The sequence below is a fragment of the Vombatus ursinus genome, unplaced genomic scaffold, assembly GCF_900497805.2.
Source record: "Vombatus ursinus unplaced genomic scaffold, bare-nosed wombat genome assembly UNPS02014808.1, whole genome shotgun sequence".
In the NCBI taxonomy this organism is placed as follows: Eukaryota; Metazoa; Chordata; class Mammalia; order Diprotodontia; family Vombatidae; genus Vombatus; species Vombatus ursinus.
This window is the reverse complement of record NW_020954586.1, coordinates 6,540,713-6,558,720: the sequence shown is the minus strand read 5'-3', so window position 1 is coordinate 6,558,720 and position 18,008 is coordinate 6,540,713. Positions and strand designations below refer to the sequence as shown.

General features: G+C 51.1%; 1 protein-coding gene across 3 annotated transcripts in view; it reads left to right on the top strand.

Annotated features, from left to right (window-relative positions):
* IGF2BP2 (insulin like growth factor 2 mRNA binding protein 2) overlaps nucleotides 1-12,671 on the top strand; it is a 135,584-nt gene extending 122,913 nt beyond the window's left edge. For all 3 annotated transcript variants that reach the window (XM_027875346.1, XM_027875347.1, XM_027875348.1), the window contains exons 11-16: nucleotides 531-599; nucleotides 2,866-2,982; nucleotides 7,809-7,883; nucleotides 8,165-8,296; nucleotides 9,803-9,916; nucleotides 11,805-12,671. In XM_027875346.1, the coding sequence (XP_027731147.1) occupies nucleotides 531-599; nucleotides 2,866-2,982; nucleotides 7,809-7,883; nucleotides 8,165-8,296; nucleotides 9,803-9,916; nucleotides 11,805-11,915 (618 nt within the window). In that variant the 3' untranslated portion in view covers nucleotides 11,916-12,671. The remainder of the gene's footprint in view (nucleotides 1-530; nucleotides 600-2,865; nucleotides 2,983-7,808; nucleotides 7,884-8,164; nucleotides 8,297-9,802; nucleotides 9,917-11,804) is intronic.
* The last annotated feature ends 5,337 nt before the right edge of the window (nucleotides 12,672-18,008 follow it).

The window sequence follows — 18,008 nt, the reverse complement described above, 5'->3', positions numbered from 1 at the left end:
GGGGGGGGGGGGGGGGGGGGGGGGGGGGGGGGGGGGGGGGGGGGGCGCCGCAATCATGGATAGAAACTTTGAGACCCACAGGGCCAAGCATTCTCACTTGCCAGAAGAATTGGGAGCGAGGGAAGAGGCAGAGGGTCAAAGACATCCAGGCAGCTGTGGGCGGAGAAATCTGTCAGGGCGTGGGCGCTGGCTTATCAATGACGCACCCCCCCAAACAGTTTTTTCCGTCCACCTGCTGTTCTCAGAATACTCTCCGCGGATGCTCCAGCCTCTCCAGCGTCCGCGAGAGCCAAGCCCCGTCGCGCTTTAGGCCCCGTAGGATCTCGGGCTTCGGCATTAGAAGGGGTGACAGAGAGAAGCGGACACCCCCAGCATGAAAAGAGGAAGCACTCTGGCAGCGCTGGCAGCGAGAAGCCGTGTGCCGGTGGCGGAGGAGGGCTCCAGCGGGCACGCACGCGGGCTGGTGTGCATCCTGCAGCGGGCTCCCCTTCCCAGGCACCTCAAGTAACGGTTCTGTTCTCTCCCGCCAGAGTCACTCTGCATACCTCTCAGGCCTGTACGGAGCCCCCCAGATCGGCGTTTTCCCACATCAGCACCCTGTGAGTGACCCACCCCTCTCCCCACGCTGCTCTTGGCCTTTTTCTTTCTTTCTCTGAAAATAGAGGCTCGTATTTTTCCAGTGCTTTTAATGTCGCAAAGAACCGCGTGTTGCTTATTATCGAGAGGCAGCATGGGGCGCTATATAGGGCACGAGACTTCAGCGCGAGAGGTCCCAGGTTCAAATCCTGCAGCTTTGGGCACATCCAAGCTGTGAGATCTTGGGCAAGTCACCTAACCTCTCTCAAGGCCTGAGCTTCCTCACCTGTAAAACGAAGGGGTTGGTTTTGGTGGCAGCCAGGGTCCTTTCCGGCTGCACATCCGTGGCCCCAAGATCTCACTGATCCTGGCAGCAGGGGGCAGAGCAGAGCACAGAAGGAGCAGTGCTGGCCAGTCCCAGGACTCAGATTCAGATCCTGGCTGTGTCCGTGAAGTGGTAGCCAGGTGACCTTGAGCGAATGACGTTACCTCCCTGGGCCCCACTTCCTCCTCTATAAAATGAGAGAACTGGCCCTGCTGGGTCCCTTCCAGGGCTAAAGGCATCACCATGTGACCAGGCCTGTGCAGGGCACCTTAGGTACCACCTCCATTCTGCAGAGGAGGAAACAGAGGCTGAGGGTGGAAATGAGTCACCCAAGGTCAACGGCTAGTGTCACGGGTACAAGATTTTATTTGTTAACAATGACAACAACAGTGGTAATAATAACTCACATTTATGTGATGCTTTAAGGTCTACAAAGCACTTTATCTTTTTTCATTTGATCCTTTGGAAAGTAGGTACTATTATCCCCATTTGACAGATGAGGAAACTGAGGCTAGCTCTAAATCTAATTGCTTTGGCTCCAAGATGGCTGGCAGTTCTTGGGGCACTCAGCACTTTCGGTGACACTCCCTGGTCAGACAGATGGCTGGACATTTAGATCACACGTCTTGGCTCTGCCTCGTTCATGTTCAAAGCTACCTTGCTGGGAGAGAAACCCCCGAAAATCAGCTGGCAGGCTCAGCCTCTGGGTTGGGGTGCAAACCTCTCCTCCCTAGCAAGCCACATGGCAGCCGACGTTGGCCAAACTGTCCATCCGCATCCATGAAGCCTTGGAAGCTGGCGACTCTGGAGGCCTTCCTCCGGGGCTGGCAGTGGCTGGGAGCCAGACTTGGAGCCAACACGCCACCCCTGGCACATCATGGCTGTGTGATCCTGGACAGGACACTCTCACTGCATCTAGGCACTCTCTAAGGCCTTCGGTGGGAAAGGGAGTTTCCTTGTCTGGGAGCTCCTCACAATGGTGAGATCCCAGGTCTAGACAAGGTGTCTCCCGATTTTGTGGTGACCGGTGCGGGCAGCTTGGGCTGGCAACTACTTGGATCTCTACCTCACTCCCAACGCCTTTTGTGCCTTTCCCTGGAAACAGGCAGAGGGACCGTTTCCAGGCTGGTCTGAGGTCACCAGAGATCTCCCTTTCCTCTGCTGGAAGGAGGACTTACGGACAAAGCCTTCCCACTGGGGAGGGTTGGGAAGAGACAGCCTTCTGGCCCGCCTGCTGATTCCAGTCCCTCCTCCCTCCTCTACCCATCCCGTTCTGTAACTCTTGTTCTCTTGGGAGCCCACCAAGACCCTCCCTCCCTCCTCCTTTCTTCTCTCCACATCAGCCGGACTGCAGCCGTCCTCCTGACTGCTTCATCTTAGCAGGTCTCCCAGGGCACAAGCAGGGCGGGGGTTCGCTGTGGCCACAGGATTCTGCAAGGACTGGTCTGGCTGCTCCTTAAACAGGCCTCTAACCTTCTCCTAGTTCACTCCTAGTCCTGAAGACTGGTCCTCTGGTATCTAACATCCCTTGGTCACATGGTCTGGAGGGCAGAGCACTGGCTGTAGAGTCGGGACCTGGGTTCAAACCCCCCCCCCCCCCCATGTTAATTACCTACGTGATCCTTAGTACATTTCACTTCCCTGAGTCTCGTTTTGCTCTTTTCTAAAATGGGCTGGGCGAGTGGGAGGGTAGAACAAGAAAGCCTCTGAGGCCGCTTCTCACTCCAGATCTCAGATTTTATGAAACCTCTCCAAGCATCATCCGAGGCAGCTGAACTAGATGGCCTCCCTTTTGTAGCCTCTGGGTGGTCCCAAATGGCCTCCATGTGCTCCAGGCTCCTTAGCTTTAAATTGGGGGCATAGGGTGGGTGTTGGACCTCAAGGCCTCTGAGGACCCATCCAGCTCTGGCCGATGTCGAGCCTGTTTTTGAGGGGATGTTCCTGTCTCTCCTCACCTCCCTCAGGTGCCTGAACAGGAAGTGGTATACCTCTTCATCCCCACACAGGCTGTCGGAGCCATCATTGGCAAGAAGGGCCATCACATCAAGCAGCTGGCCAGATTCGCTGGTGCCTCCATCAAGGTAAGGGGGCTCATTCGCTCATTCAGCATGCACTTATTAAGCACCTACTGTGAACCAAACACGGGGCTGAGTGCCGGAGACACACAGATGAAAGCAAACAGTCTCTGCCCAGGGGAAGCTTCTGCCCTGTGGATTCTTTCACCTTATTTTTTTAAGCATCTAATCTGTGAGAGGTGCTGGAGACAAGAGATCAGCAGTGAAATATTCCCTGCCTTCAAGGAGTGTCCATTTTACTTGGGGTTGGGGAGCCAGGCACGTCACAACATGTGGACTGGAAGAAGGAGGAGGGATCGGCTAAGCCACAGCCTCTGCGTTTCTGATCTGCAGTGCTGCTCGAGTTCCTCATTTAGAGGGGAAAGCCTTTTGAACAAAGGACTCTTTGAAAGGGATGAGCATCCTAAATGGGGAGGGGGGGCCCTACCCCAGTGATGCAAGCACAGCTGACATCCTTGGATTGCCAGAGAGGCCCCTTTGAGCCCGAGAAGGCGACCATCTCTGCATAGTCTGATCCCCACATTCTGCTTAATCCCTCAAAATGGGCAGTCATCACAGAGGCTGAGAGGGAAGGGTTCTTGGCCCCTGGCTGGGATGCCAAGCAGTCCCCCACTGCCTCTTTCAACACCCAGGCAGACAGAGCTTCAGGTGTTACAGAAAAGTATGGGCTCCCATGAGACAGCCTGGACTTCTGGAGGAGGGGGTGTCATGACTCAGAGGTAGAGAAGGCTACCACTCCTCCAGAGCTGGGCAGAGCTGGGATGGCAGTGAACATGTTGGAGGAGAAGATACTCTGAGTGGGCAGAAGGCAGAGCATCTGGGGCGAGGCGTGAAGGCGTTTGTCTCCCATCAGAACAAAGTTATTGAGTCCATCCTTGGAGAAGATGTGCCTGGGGCCTAAAAGGGAGAGTGACTCAGCCCAGGTCACACAGAAAGTTAGTGGCAGAGCCAGGACTAACACCTAGTTTGGAGCATTGGAAAGAGGGCTAGATTGGGAATCCAAGGCCCCAACTTCCAACCCATGGTCAGTCTGGCCTGGGGCAAGATGGCCCTCAGGTCCCTCCTCTCTCAAATGGGGAGCTCTAATCGTACCCCAAAAGGCCTGGAGTCAGGAGGACCTGAGGCCTCGTCCACTTACTAGTTGTGCGACTCTGGGAAAGTCACTTAATTTGTCTGCCTCGGTTTCCTCATCTGTAAAATGGGGATAATAATGCTATCTACGTAGGGTGACTTGCCCAAGTTAATGGCAGAGGTCTCATAGTTCCAAGGTTAGCTCTCTTTAAGTGGAAGGGACCTCAGAAAGCCATCTAGCCCAGCCCACTCATTTTACAGATAAGGCAACTGAGGCCCAGGGAAGCCGAGCGATTTATTCAAGGGCTGAAGGTAGGAAGTGACAGAAATAGGATTTGATCCCAAGTCCCTGGCACTGTAGTAATGGCAGCAGCTCGTGTTTCTTACGTCTTAGAATCTTTGACCAGGACTTCTTAACCTGAATTCATGGGTAGATTGCAGGGGGTCCATCAATTGGCATGAGAAAGAAAATTACGTCCTTGTTTTCAGTAATTTCCAACTGAAATTTAATTATTTAAAAACATGCTTCTTCGAAGGGCTGCCTCATGTTTCCCAGCTGGCTGCCGGGGACCTCGTCACAAAGAAGGCCGAGTATCCCTGGCGTGTGAGGGCAGGCCTTGTGTGCCCAGGGCCTGATCCAGACGTGCCGAGGAAGGTGCTGGGGGAGAGGCAGTGGCCATTCATCCTGCAGATGAGGCTCCCAAAGCTCACTGCAGAGTCAGATCTCCAGGACTGGCCTCCCCGCCCCTCCCCCTCGCCGCCTTTTGTCTGTGGCCACTCAGGAGAGCCGCAGAAGGGAGAGAGGCCTGCTCGTCTCCCTGGTATATGGGCAGTGTCCTTTTGGCAAGAGCAGTAGAAGTGAGAGGGCAGAGCTAGACCTTTAGCAACCAGAACAACAGCAGGCATTGATTAGGCACCTGCTGTGTGCCTGGCACTGTGCATACGAAGAAAGTAAAAGACAGTTCTTACCCTCGGGGAACTTACATTCCACTGGCTTTGTACAAACGGGATATTGGAGAGAATCAGCGGTGTAAATGCCGAGTACTTACTGTGTAACTAGGGTGGGGGTAGGACCAGGAAAGGCCTCATGAGAGGAGACCCTTGAGGTGGGCTTTGAAGGATGTCCATCCCAGGCATGCAAGACAGTCTCAGCGAAGGTGAGGAAGTGAGAAGTGGCAGGTTAGGTCAGTTTGGCCGGACCAGAGAGTGTGTGAGAGGGAGTAGATGACCTGGAATTGGCCCAAACAGGTGTTTATACTTGATCCAAAAACAACAGGGAGCCATTGAGATTCCTGGAGGACTGACGTAATCAGACTTGGGCTTTAGGAAAATCTCTTTGGCAGCTGTGTGGAGGATGCTAGATGAGAGAGCCGTGCCTGGGCTATGCTTAGCTGCACTGCCTGACAAATGGATAACGTGGCCAATTGAGGTGGGGGAGGGGGAGGGTCTTCCCAGCTTGCACTAAATAAGGAATCTGAATCATCCTTCAGTCACCAGGATGTGAGCTCAGGCAGGAGAGGTGACTTTGTCAGCAAAAATGACTCATGAATTGGTCTTTGGACTCTCCCCTGTCTGGGTGGCCACAAAGGGCCATGGGGTCAGAGCACCAGAAGACACTGGGGGTCACTGTCTTAACTTTTCCCCCCCTTCTCAAGACAAGGATGTGAGTTAATGCTGATTCAGGATCTTAACACGGTGGGCACAGTTTCAGTCAATGGGAAACCACCACCCGGCCCCATCTCTTTGCTCCTGGCCACAGGGCTTTGGGGCTGCTTTTACCCACCACAGTCTGGGCTTCTTGGGGGGTACAGGAGGGAAGGTGGAATTGGAGATTTTTTTCTTCTGCCAAATCCATGATTTCATTGGAATAGGGCCGGGTACAGTCATTCCCTCCATCCCCCAGAGATCAGTCACTCAGTAGGCATTTATTAAGTGCCTACTATGAGCCAGGCGTTGTACTAGGTTCTGGATGCATGCCATGAAAATGCAGAAACCCATCGCTCCTCCGGAAGCTTGCCTGGCACATGGTAGGTACTTGATAGCTGTTTGCTGAGTGAGTGAGTGGTTCTTCTGGAGGGAATTCAGTATGCATATAGATAATAGAAAGAAAGGATAACTGGAGAAGAAAGAAAGCTCTAACTTTCAGAGAAAGAAAGAAAAAGCCTCCTGAAAGAAGGGGCCCTGGAGCTGAGCCTTGAAGGAAGCCAGGGATTCTGAGTCAGAGGAAAGGAGAGAGAGTGTTCCAGGCAGAGGGGACAGCCCATGCAAAGCCTTGGAGGCTGGAGATGAAAGGTTTTGAAATGTTGTCTTCCTAAATAGTGAGGGCTAGAAGGTGGCAGACCTTGAGCTCGGGTCTTGCGACCTTGACCACACCAGGCAGTCTCTCACCCTGGACTCGATGCCAGGCATTGGAGATTTAAAGCCACAGAAAAACAGTCCATACCCTCAGAGAGCCTACATTCACTCAGGGGAAGATAACTTGTACAAATAAGTAGATACAAATCTATACAAAGTAAATACGAAGTAATTTCGAGAGTTCGAGTACAGCTAAGATGGCACCTGAGCTGTTGAGGAGGATGGAGATTATACCCGGCATGCTTGGGAGGGAGCATTTCCAGGCCTGGGCTCGGAGGTGGGAAGCCAGTATGGCTGGACTGGGGGGCCCCTATGGGGCAGTAATGTGGAAGCATTTGGAAAGGTTAGAGTGGATCAGATGGATTTCGAGAGGCTTAGAAATGCCCAGCAGAGAAGGGCGCCTCTTATCCAGAGGCGGGGGTGGTGGGGGGGGGTTGGAGAGAGGGTTAAGCAGACAATGTTTCAAGAAGGTCAGTTTGGCAGTTATGTGGATGGTGCATCGGAGAGGAGAGAGACTGAGGGCTCATGTACTGATCCAGGCAGGAGATGATGAGGCCTGTGGGAATGAGGAGAAGGGTTCTAATACACTAATGCAGAGTCTCCTGAAATAGCAAATCCTCTCCATCCCATTCTCAGCTTCCTCATGGCGGCCATCACTCCCCACTCTCCAATCCAGAAAGGCTTAGCTCTTCCTCTCGTCTAATAATAGCAATGGCCAGCGAAGTGGAATGTTGCCCCATCTCCTCCAAGCAAGGGCATGGCGGCTGTGGGGGGCGGGGAGGGATAGGCTCACGGCCCGAGACCAGCAGTTCTCAGATTGCTTGGTCTAAGGACTAAAAATTGCTAAGGCCCCCAAAGAGCTTCTGTTTATATGGGTTGTATTTATCAGTATTTACTCTGTGAGCAATTAAAATGGATAATTTTTTAAAAATATCCACTTAAAAATAACATGAAATCTATTCCACGGTACTGTGAATGACATTCTTTAAGGAAAAAGTAAACGTTTGTTGGAATTAATTTAATCTTGAAATTAGGTGGTTACTTCTGGTGGGAAAGGCTGGAAGCTGTGCATTTCCCAAAGAAGGAGTTTGGGGAAGGGAGGCATGGCCAGAAGGCACTGGTGCCGCGGCCTGGCTGTGTCCCTCCCTGCCTCAGCCGCCATGAGTCCTCTTCCTTTCAGACCCAGGCACCATCCTCCACGTGAGACTTTTCCCGGCCCGGCTGCTGGTGCCACCCACCCTCCCCCAAGTACCTTGTGTGTGACTACTCCACTCACGTCTGCATGTCCTTTCTATACGTGCTTGTTTCCCCATTAGAACAAGAGCTCCTTGTACTTGGCACACAGTAGGCACTTAATAAATGCTTAGGGATCAATTAACCACTCGTCCCTCGCTGTGCATTTGCAGATTGCTCCTGCCGAAGGCCCAGATGTCAGTGAGAGGATGGTCATCATCACCGGACCGCCTGAAGCCCAGTTCAAGGTCAATGCCTCGACCCCCGCCACGTCCATGCCCCTGTGCCAGGCTCTAGGGCCAGAGCGTAGCCTGTCAGGATTGAGCATTGTTTGTCTTGTGGGGGGACACCACCCTGGGGAACCTGGAGCTCAGATGGAGAAGCCCCGGACGCTGCCGAGAGGTTTAGGGCCTCTCTGGGAAGCTGCCCGGGTCCTCCTCCTGCCCCAGGTCCCACCGTCGATCCCCTCCTGCTAGCTGAGCAGCCGTAGGCTGGACTAACTGTGTCTTCTCGGCACTCCCTTTCTCAGGCCCAGGGGCGGATCTTCGGGAAACTGAAGGAGGAGAATTTCTTTAACCCCAAAGAAGAAGTGAAGCTTAAGGCTCACATTCGAGTGCCCTCCTCAGCCGCCGGCCGTGTGATTGGAAAAGGCGGCAAAACGGTGAGTCTGCCTTGGCCGTGACCCTGTTCTGGGGCCTTCCGTCCCTCCCCATGTTCGGTCCTGTAACTCCTCAGCTGGCCACGGCTCCTGGAAGGAACTGGGGGACTCCAGGATTTAGCCCATTTCTGCCCTGTGGAAACTGAGGCAGCTGAAACGCTGCCAGCAATTCTGAGCAAGAGAGACACGTAGTTGGACCTGGCTCGCTTTGGTGACTGAATGAAGGATGGATTGGAGAGGGGAGGGACTTGAGGCAGGCAGGAGCCCCACACCTTCCCCAGCAGCTACTACAATAGGCCCGGGGCTAAGGTGATCGGGGCTGTACCAGGGTGGGAGCAGAGTCAGAGAAGAGAAGTGTTCGAGAATTGTTACGAAGGGAGAAATGACAAGATTGGCAGCAGACCAGATGAGGAGGATGAGATGGAGGAGTTGAGGATGCCCCGAGGTTTCTTTCAAGTCTGGGGGATCAGAAGGAGCGTCTCAGATTTTCAGTTGATTTCTCCAGATTGGCCTGGCAGAGGGCTCTCCTTTCTCCCCTAGCCCAGGGGCATGGAGGGTATCAGAGCAGTGAGTCAGTGGAAGACAAAATGGATGCCAAGGCCTGTGGCTACCAAGTTCTGTCCCACACTTGAAAACCCTCTGAGGTGGGAAATGTAAACATCACACCGTAACGGGTCTCTCTTGTACCTCTGGCACTCTCTTGATGAATTGCAGTGGTGACTAGGAGGGTGGGACCAGCAGGATGGACGTCCAGATAAAATAGAGCCAGAGGGCCTCTTGTTCAGTCCTTGTGTTTTACAGAAGAGGAAACTGAGGCCCAGAGAAGGGAAATGATTTGGATCCTAAAATCATAGATGGGATAACCCAGAATATGTGGTGTTACTTCGAATATGGGCAGAGAGAACTTTACCTCTCTGACCTGTCAGGGCCATAAGGATTCAGGCATGAGGCTGGGCCACTCTCCGAGGCAGCTAAAAGTGAAGTCTGACTGGAGGCAAGGGCTCCACCCCCCACCTCAGGGCTGTCACCCAGAATGCTGTCTCTTCTCCCTAGCACCTAGCCAGATCCTTCAAGGAAGTAACATGATGTATTTGCCAAAAAAAAAGAAGCAAAAAAGAAACCAAAAAAAACCCCCAAGACTCTCAGAGGGAACCCTGATTTTAGTCCTGGCTCTGCCATTAGCTGTATGACCTTGGATAAGTCTCTTCACCTCCAAGCCTCATGGTGCTGTTCTGTAAAATGAAGAAGTTGCATTCAGTCTCTCTGGCCCCTTCCAGCTTTTGCAGGTCTGAAATCAACATGTAGTGAAGGATGGGCTGGTGGGAAGAGGAGGTTGGTACCTCTCTTTGCCTATCAGCTCCCTGTAACGCTCACTGCCGCCTCCTTGCCTTTCCACTCTCATCCTGCCAACCACTGTCTCTACCAAAAATACAACTCCAGCTCTCTTCTAACTACTTTTTTTTTTTACTTCCTGCTCCCTCTCTACCCTCTCCTCCCCATCTCACACAGGTGAATGAACTGCAAAACTTAACCAGTGCAGAAGTCATTGTGCCCCGGGATCAGACACCCGATGAGAATGAGGAAGTGGTTGTCAAGATCATTGGCCACTTCTTTGCCAGTCAGGTACCTGTGGTTTGTTTTCCTCTGTCCCTTTAACCTTCTGCCCAAGCTCTGAGTGATCTAATCATAGTGGTCAGTGGGACCTGGAGGCCTCTTGCCTCCAGATTCCCCAGACTCTCTGCCCACATCTGATGGATGTTCTTTATCCATTTGCTTGAGTGATTTGTGAAGGTTTCCTGCTGGTCTTGTTTTCCCTTTGTCCCTGGCAAGGCAGTGCCCAGGGCAAAACTCCCCTGGCCTCCTCAACATCCCTCACTGTGCATCTCGTGGGCCCTCCCACCTTGTGTACCTGTCAGGCTCCATGGGAAGATCAGGGAAGGAAAAAGAAAAAGATATCTTAGTGAATTCAATAGTTCCAAGCCCACGCGTGTTAGCAGCTCTGTACAAAAGGCCGTATTCCGCTCCCCCCTGCCCAGGCCTACAGAGGCCTGGAGGCCGGCCTGCTCTACTGCTTGGAAGCCTAGGTCTTTTGTACTCGGGCAAGGACAAATTCAGTTTGCTGAATTTGGAGTCGGAAGACCTTGGTTCACATCCTACCTGATACCTGTGTGGTCCTTGGAAAGTCACCCCCTGCCCCCACCCCCCTTCCTCTCCTGCTGCCGGCCTCGTGGATCTCAGTTTCTTCACCTCTGAGGCCCCTCCCAGATCCCCAAACTAGTATGCTGTGATCAGGCCCCTCAGCCATGGAAAGCAGTCACACAGTGAGCTGCCCACCAGGAGAAATCCTCAGTTTTCTCTTCTTTAGGAAGTAGGTGCTTAATGCATGCTTGGTCGTTGAGCCTGCCTCTGTGATTACCTGTGACCTTAGGCAGGTCTTAACATCTCTCAGCCTCAGTTTCTCCTCTTACAAAATGAGAGCACTAGAACTAGATGGCCTCTGAGGGCCCTCTTAACTCCTAATCTAGGATGCTGCGGTCCCCGAGAAACTCAGCTCCTTTGCTGGTTCTCTGCGTCTCCTAAAAGACTGGGTGGGAGCAGCTTTGAAAGCACACGCCCAAACTGGGGTGTGGAATGACCACAGCCCTCATTCATCCATTCTGTCCTGGTATTGTGCCTGGCTCAGCTTAAGGCCTTCCCAGTCCTGAGCTCCCTGTGGGCACTGTACCTGCCCCAGCTGCCGCTTGGCCCTGCCCTTGGCCTTGGGCCTCCTTACTCGCTGACTCGTGGCAGGCTGGGGAGTGGGCTTGGTTTGTCCTTTCTCTGCTCCTTCCAGTTGGTGCCTCAGTCAATGCCCTGAGCCTGCCCGGGGTGCCGCCGCCCGTCCCCGTCCCCGTCCCTCTCTCAGCTTAGCTGCCGGCTCATCTCGAGGGAGTCCCAGATGCTGTTGTCGGGGCTCCAGCTACATATGGACTCAAAGTCTGGTTCCCCTCTCCCTTTCTGTTTCTCTTTCTCCCCTGTGTCTCTGCTTCTTCCTCTCTCCTCTTTATCCCCCTCATCCTCCTGCCTTCCCTCCTTTACAACTCCCTCTTCCTGTGTGGTCCCTTCATCTCTCTCTCCTTCCTGAATCTCTCCTGTCTCTGCCTCTCCCTTCCTATCATACTACCTTTCTTGACTTCCTTCCCCTGCTGCCATGTTCCTGTTAACCTCCCCCTTTTATCTCTTGTTCCTTTTCTCCTTTTCTGTTCTCTGCCGCTCCCTTTTCTTCTCTCCTTCGTCCATCACTTCTGCCTCCTTTTTCTCCTTCCTTCTCTCTGCCCCTGCATCTCCATCTCCTCTGCCCATTCCTCTGTATCTCCCCTCTCTGCAACCCTTTCTTTCCCCATCTCTGTCTCTGTCCCTCTGCCCACCCTTCTGGTCTGCTCCCGCTCTCTCCTCTGTCCCTCTCCGTGGGTGTATCTCCTTCCCCTGCCTCGGTCCCTGCCTCTCTCTCTGTGTCTCTCCCTGGCTGCAGACGGCCCAGCGCAAGATCAGGGAGATCGTCCAGCAGGTGAAGCAGCAGGAGCAGAAGCATCCTCAGGGAGCCGGGCCCTCGCCGCCACAGCAGCAGCAACGAACCAAGTGAGAGGCTGCCTCGGGTGCAGGCCAGCCGAGCCACAACAGATGAATGTAGCCCTTCCCGTGCCGGACAGAACAAGACCAAACACAGAAAGACAGATCGGGGAGCGAACCAAAGACCATCCTGAGAAATAAGGAGGCTGCCCAAGGCTGGGACTCTGCAGAAACCTTGCTAAAGCTTGCATCCCAGGGCGCGATGGCCCCGGGGATACGGTGGGGTCAGGAACACATGATCATCCAGAGGCTGGACCAGGTGTGCCTGAGCATCCCCTTTGCCCTCTCCCCCCCAACACGTGTGTGCGCGTGCACGCAAACACACACATACGCAAACACATACCAGGCAGGGAGCTGGCCCGTCTGGCCCCAGGGTTTCTGCAGGCTTCCCCGATGACAGTACCCCCATTCCCCATACAGTCTGACTCCCATGACTCTGTCCCTTAAGTTGGACTAACATCAGTGGACGTGTGCAAAACAAAGCTCAATTCTCACCCGGTTTTTGGAAGAAAAACAAAATTGGTTCTGTACATACACGTACATGTATGTACATGTACAAGGGGTCAAGAGGCCGTGCCTACAGCATTAATATATTGTAGAAATGATATATATCGGTAACGCAACTAACTCCAATTTAAAAACAAATTATTAATTTTTTTATTTCCTTTGGAAGAGAAAGCAGGCTTTTCTAGAGTTTAAAGTCACCCGCTGAGAGAGCTAAAGGGGTAGAAGCGGCTTTAGAAATGCCAGCACAAAAACTGAAGAGGGGAGGGTGGGGGAGGGGGAGGGGGAGGGGACGTAGTCAGGAAGGTACTAACAGCACCGTGCAGTTGGGCGTCAGCTGTGTGTGCCACCGGAAGGGATACCGTCTTTGAGAAGAGGAATCTCTTGTCTCCCGTCATCTGTATACAGCTCACATATCCTTTCCTTTTTTTTTTTTGCTTCACAGGTTCTAAACTGGTTTTGCATACAGCCATATAATTGTGTCTTTTCCTCCCTCTCTCTGCTCCAGTTTTTCTTGCCCTCCTCCCCTCTCCCTTCAGTCTCTCTTCCTTCTCTCCTTCTCTCTCCACACCCCCAGGCAAAGCAGTGCTCAGAGTAACACATCACAGAAAAAAAGAGAAAAAAAAATCAAACAGCCACAACTTCCATTTAGGTGATTGAATAGGAAAGGAAACAATCTCAATGGTACTCATTCCAGCAATCTTCAAAAAGGAAAGAGAAAAAAAAAATTCCACTCAGAAAAAAGAAAAACTTTTGTCTTTTTTACATCTGTTTATTTAGGACATAGCCACCAATGTGTGGGGAAGTAATTTTCTTTCTTACAAACAAATCAAAAACAAGTGGGGAAGAAACTAAAAAAGAAAATTACCAGAGGTTGTTGGCCCACAGCATAGAAATTGCAAATTGAAAAAACAAAAACAAAAAATATTTAAAGGAAAAAACAAAACAAAAAAAAAACTACCTCAGGTGTTTTTGTACCTCAGCACCTTGATCTTGCATTTCCCTTTTAGAGATTTTGTATGCCTTGTAAACTGAGAGTTGGAGCATTTTTTTTTTATTTTTTTAATAAAATCAAGTTGGAAAAAAAATAGATGCCATCTAGGAGGTGACATCCAGGTGTGCGCCAACCATTCTCAACTGTCCTTGGCTAGCTGAGAGCCGATGGCCTTCTTTAGGGCAGACCTTGAAAATGTTTATTGAAAAAAAATGATTAAAAGAAAAAACCAGGGAAAGAAAGGCTTAGCAATGTCCTGAGTGTGTTAATAGAGTACGTGCCATTAGGGTTTTGTGCACTAAAGGATGAACATGTTACTGGTCTATGTGAAATTGCCAATGTGCCAACAGACTGCAATGCCAGTTTCCTCTACTGCAAACAGTGTTCTGTGAAAAAACAAAAACACACACAAAAAAAAAAAAAAGCAAAAAAAAAAAAATATATCCAGCTAACAAGAGCCAACTTAGTCATGATCTCGTTTATTTTCAGCTTGGCTTCAGCCAAGGGATACTTCCCAGAGAATCTGTGGGGATGAGAAACTCCCAGGATGGAGGTCACAGGGAACCTTGGGAGGCAGAGCTGGGGGTGTGGGATGGGGTGGGGGACATTGCTGGGGAGGAAAGGACATGAGAGAACGAAATAACGTTGACTTTTAGGATTGACACCCAGGACCAAGTGTATCTCAAGTATGAGGTTTCATTCAACAGCAAATAGCTGAAGATCTGTTGTGTGGAAAGCACACTGGTCTGTGGTACTTGGGAGGGTAGAACATGGGTTCTTTCCCCCAGGAGCAGTACTTCACTTGTGACAATAATAGATACATGAAAAGCAGGACTGTCATCCACTCTCACCTAGTCTTCCTCAGCCCCCATTTAATGACCATCTCTGCTGATGAGTGTCAAATCTACCTGTCCTGCCCCAACCTCTCCACTGACCTCCATTCTCACATCTCCAGCTGCCTTTCAGACATCTGTTGCCAAGGCCAGTTGATTTCACCTCTGCAATATCTTTTGAATGCTTCCCCCCCCCCCCTTTGACAATGCCACCTCTCTAGTACAGACTCTGAGGAGAGCTAGGAAAAATGACAGAGTTGATTGGATGTTTCCAAAATTGGGAGTGGAGCCAGAGTACCCATGCAGCAGGGAGGCTGATGGGAAAGTGGGAATGAACTACATACACCAGACAGAAGGGAATACCGCACTGGATCTCAGATCTATTGGGATCCAATAGGCAGTCTGTCCACAGAGACTGTCATAAGTTCATTATGACCTATTAGTGAATTACTGATGAATGGGAGAGCCTTCATAGTGGAAGGGGTCTTGAAGAGGATTCTGGCAGGTAAAAATGGGGAGGAAGTATGTCCAGACACGGGAGATGGTCTACGTTTCTTGGTTCAACCAAACGACACCAATCAGTCAATGGTCATTTATTTATTAAGTGCTTACTATGTGCCAGGCACTCACATGAGGTGCTGGTGAAAGAAAAACCAAACAGTCCTTGCCCTCAAGGAGCTTACATCCTAATGGGGAAGACATACAAAAATACAAATACATACAAAGTATGCAGATGGTAATGAGAACCAACCTTAGAGGGGACAACACCAGCAGCTGGGAGGACCAGGCCGCCTGGCAGTGGTCATGCTTGAGCCCAGTCTCAAAACAATGCCAGCAATTCTAGACGGGAGGGTTAGCGTTCCAGCCACGGGGAACAGCCAATGCAAAGACAGGGAGCCCAGGAGGGGAGTTTCTTGTGAAAGAAACAGCCAATAGGCCAGTGTGTCTGGATTATAGAATGCATGAAGGGGATTAAGAAGGGAAAAGTAGGAAGGGCCAGGTTGTGAAACAGAACAGCGTATTTGATCCTGGAGGTGATAGGGAGGCTCAGTGGATGGAGCACTGGGCCTGGAGTCAGGAAGATCTGAGTTAGTTAAATCCAGCCTCAGACACTTTCTAGGAATGTCTGAGGCTGCCAAGTCCGGGCAAATCATTTGACTTACGATTACCTGACAAAAGGATCTACTGGAACCACTGGAGAAAGAAATGGCAACTCCTCCAGTATCTTTGCCAAGGAAAGCCATGGACAGACAGTCCATGAGAACACAAAGAGTTGGATGTGACTAATGGAATGAATTATAGGGAGTCGTCTGAGTTTACTGAGGGGTGACGTGGTCAGACTTACGTTTTAGGAAAATCACCTTGACAGTTGAGATGGAGTGGAGAGAAACTTGAGGCAGAACAACTGGAAGGCTACTGCAGTGATAAAGGTGAGAAGCGAAAAGGGCCTGAATTGGGCTGGTGTATAAGTAGAGATGTTATACAGAAGGCAGCTACAAGATCTTACAACTGATGGCACGTGGGGGGATGAAGGTGTCAACAAGTAACAGAGAAGAGGGGAGCATTTTAGAGGAAAGAGAATGAGTTCTGTTTGGACATGTTGAGTTTGAGATGCCTTCAGGACACAGGTAATCATGTCTAGGGGGCAGATGGTGATGCTGGACATGGGAGCTGATGAGATCACCAAATGAGAGAACACAGAGAAAAGGGCAAAGGCCCAGGATAGAGCCACAGTTAGTGAGCAGGACCTGCATGAAGATCAGCAAAATGATAGAAGTCAGGAAGAAAGAGAACTGAGAGACAGCAGGAGTCACCCATCAAAACCCAAGGAGCTTTTTATGCAGGAAGAAATGGTCAATGATGTCATTGAAGCAGGGGGCCTCACAAGAGGCTGGGAGATTTGGCAATCAAGACTGGTCACTGGTGACTCAAGAGGCAGGAAACCAGACTGCAGAGAGTTTAGAAGAAAGGTGAGGAGACTGAGCGAAGCCACCGATTGTCAGCAGGTTCTCCAAAAAGAGATGTCTCAGACAGCTGGCAGGCAGGGTAAGAGCTAGGTACCAGGGAAGGAGCCAACTAGACAGACTGAAGATTAGAGCCGGGATAAGATGGTAGGGGGTGAGGAATGGGACCATGAGCTTATGTAAATGGAAAGGAGGCCACATCATCTGAGATAGGAAATGGGGGGGGGGGGGTGTCATAAGAAGGGATTAGGAATTCCCTCTCAAAGAATAGCTTCAATCCTGCTGGCAAAGTAGGAGGGGAGGTCAACAGAGAGGCTGGGGAAAGTGTCGTGAAAGAGCTGAGAGAAGAAAAGGTTTGGAACAACCTTTTGGGATAGAGTGGGATAGAGAACAGTAGAACTGCCTTGCTGTAGTGAGGGCCCAGTTGAAACATCACTTTAGAGGGGACCCAATCAGCATGGTTCTATGACTTCCTCTAGTTCCATTTATCAGCACAAGTAGGAGCAAAGGAGGCGGTGGGTGCAGGCTGTGTGGGACAGGGGAGACAGCAAAACCATGCTAGAGAGGTAGACTGGAGCCAGACAATGTGGGACATGGTAAGTGTCAGGCTAAGGATGTAGTGTTCTATCCTAGAGGCAACATGAAGGCCCTAAAGGCAGGATGATGTGCATTAGAAAGACTTTTGGAACTTTTGGAAAGACTTTTCCTACATGGGAAAGTGGAGACTAGAAGCAGGAAGACTTGCTGAGACTATCACAGTAGTGTAAGCGAGAGCAGTGGTGGCCCTGGGAGGGTAGAAGAGAGGGGTCAAAGATGCCTGCATTTCACACCTGCTTGGGTGGGGTTGGGAAAGGTAAGGAGGGAAGAGTCTAAAGACGACTGAAGTTGGAAGCTTGAGGAAAGCTGAGGAGGGACGGCAAATTTGGGAGGAAATGGATGAGTGAAAAATACCCATCCCTGGTTACTGCACATTTCCAATGCACAAGAAAGTCTCTGCTCTCAAGGTGCTTAAAGGAGAGGTGCTGAGGCCCAGGCAGTCACAGGGATGGGGAGTGGAACCACATAGGAGCTGAGTGATAAGGACAGCAGCGGTGGAGACGGCTGGTGCTCGCTCCTTCCCTCAGGGCAGCTCGGCCCTTGTTGGGGGTTCCAAGGTTGGGTGGATTAAGTCCTGCAAGTAAAGATCTCTGAGCATTGTCGCTAAGGAGTCAAAGTGAGGAGAAAAATGGTGAAGGGGCAGTTGAGTTACAAATGCAGTAAGAAAATGTGGAGCAGGGAGACTGAGAACCCTGCAATGGGTAATGGAAGAAAGTTTCAAGGGAGAAAAGAGAAGACAGGTTGCAAGAGGTTGGGAAATCGGCGATGAGGAAGTAGAAGCCACAAATACGGTTGAAAATTTTTCTAAAGACAGCATATAACAGCTGCAAACGGATACAAGGGCCACAGGAAGGGCTTGGGATGGATCTTTTACCCCCTTAGGGTGAGAGCGATGTGAATATGTAAGCAGAAGGAGCCCCTTCGAGAGAAAGAGACTGAAGTTTAGAAGGGGAATGATCCAGATCCCTGAGAAGATGCAAGGGATGAGATGAAGGGGGCAAGTGAGGGGGAGCCATGTCATACTCTATAAGGGGAAAAGGAGGAGCAAGTGGGTGGAATAAAGTAGACAAAGATACTGCATTGAGAAAAGGAGCAGATAACCAACTTTTAATAAGCGCTTACTTACTATGTGCCAGGTTCTGTGCTAAGCACCAGGGATATAAAAAGTAGCAAAAGACTACCCTGCCCTCAAGAAGCTTACATCCTAACGGAGG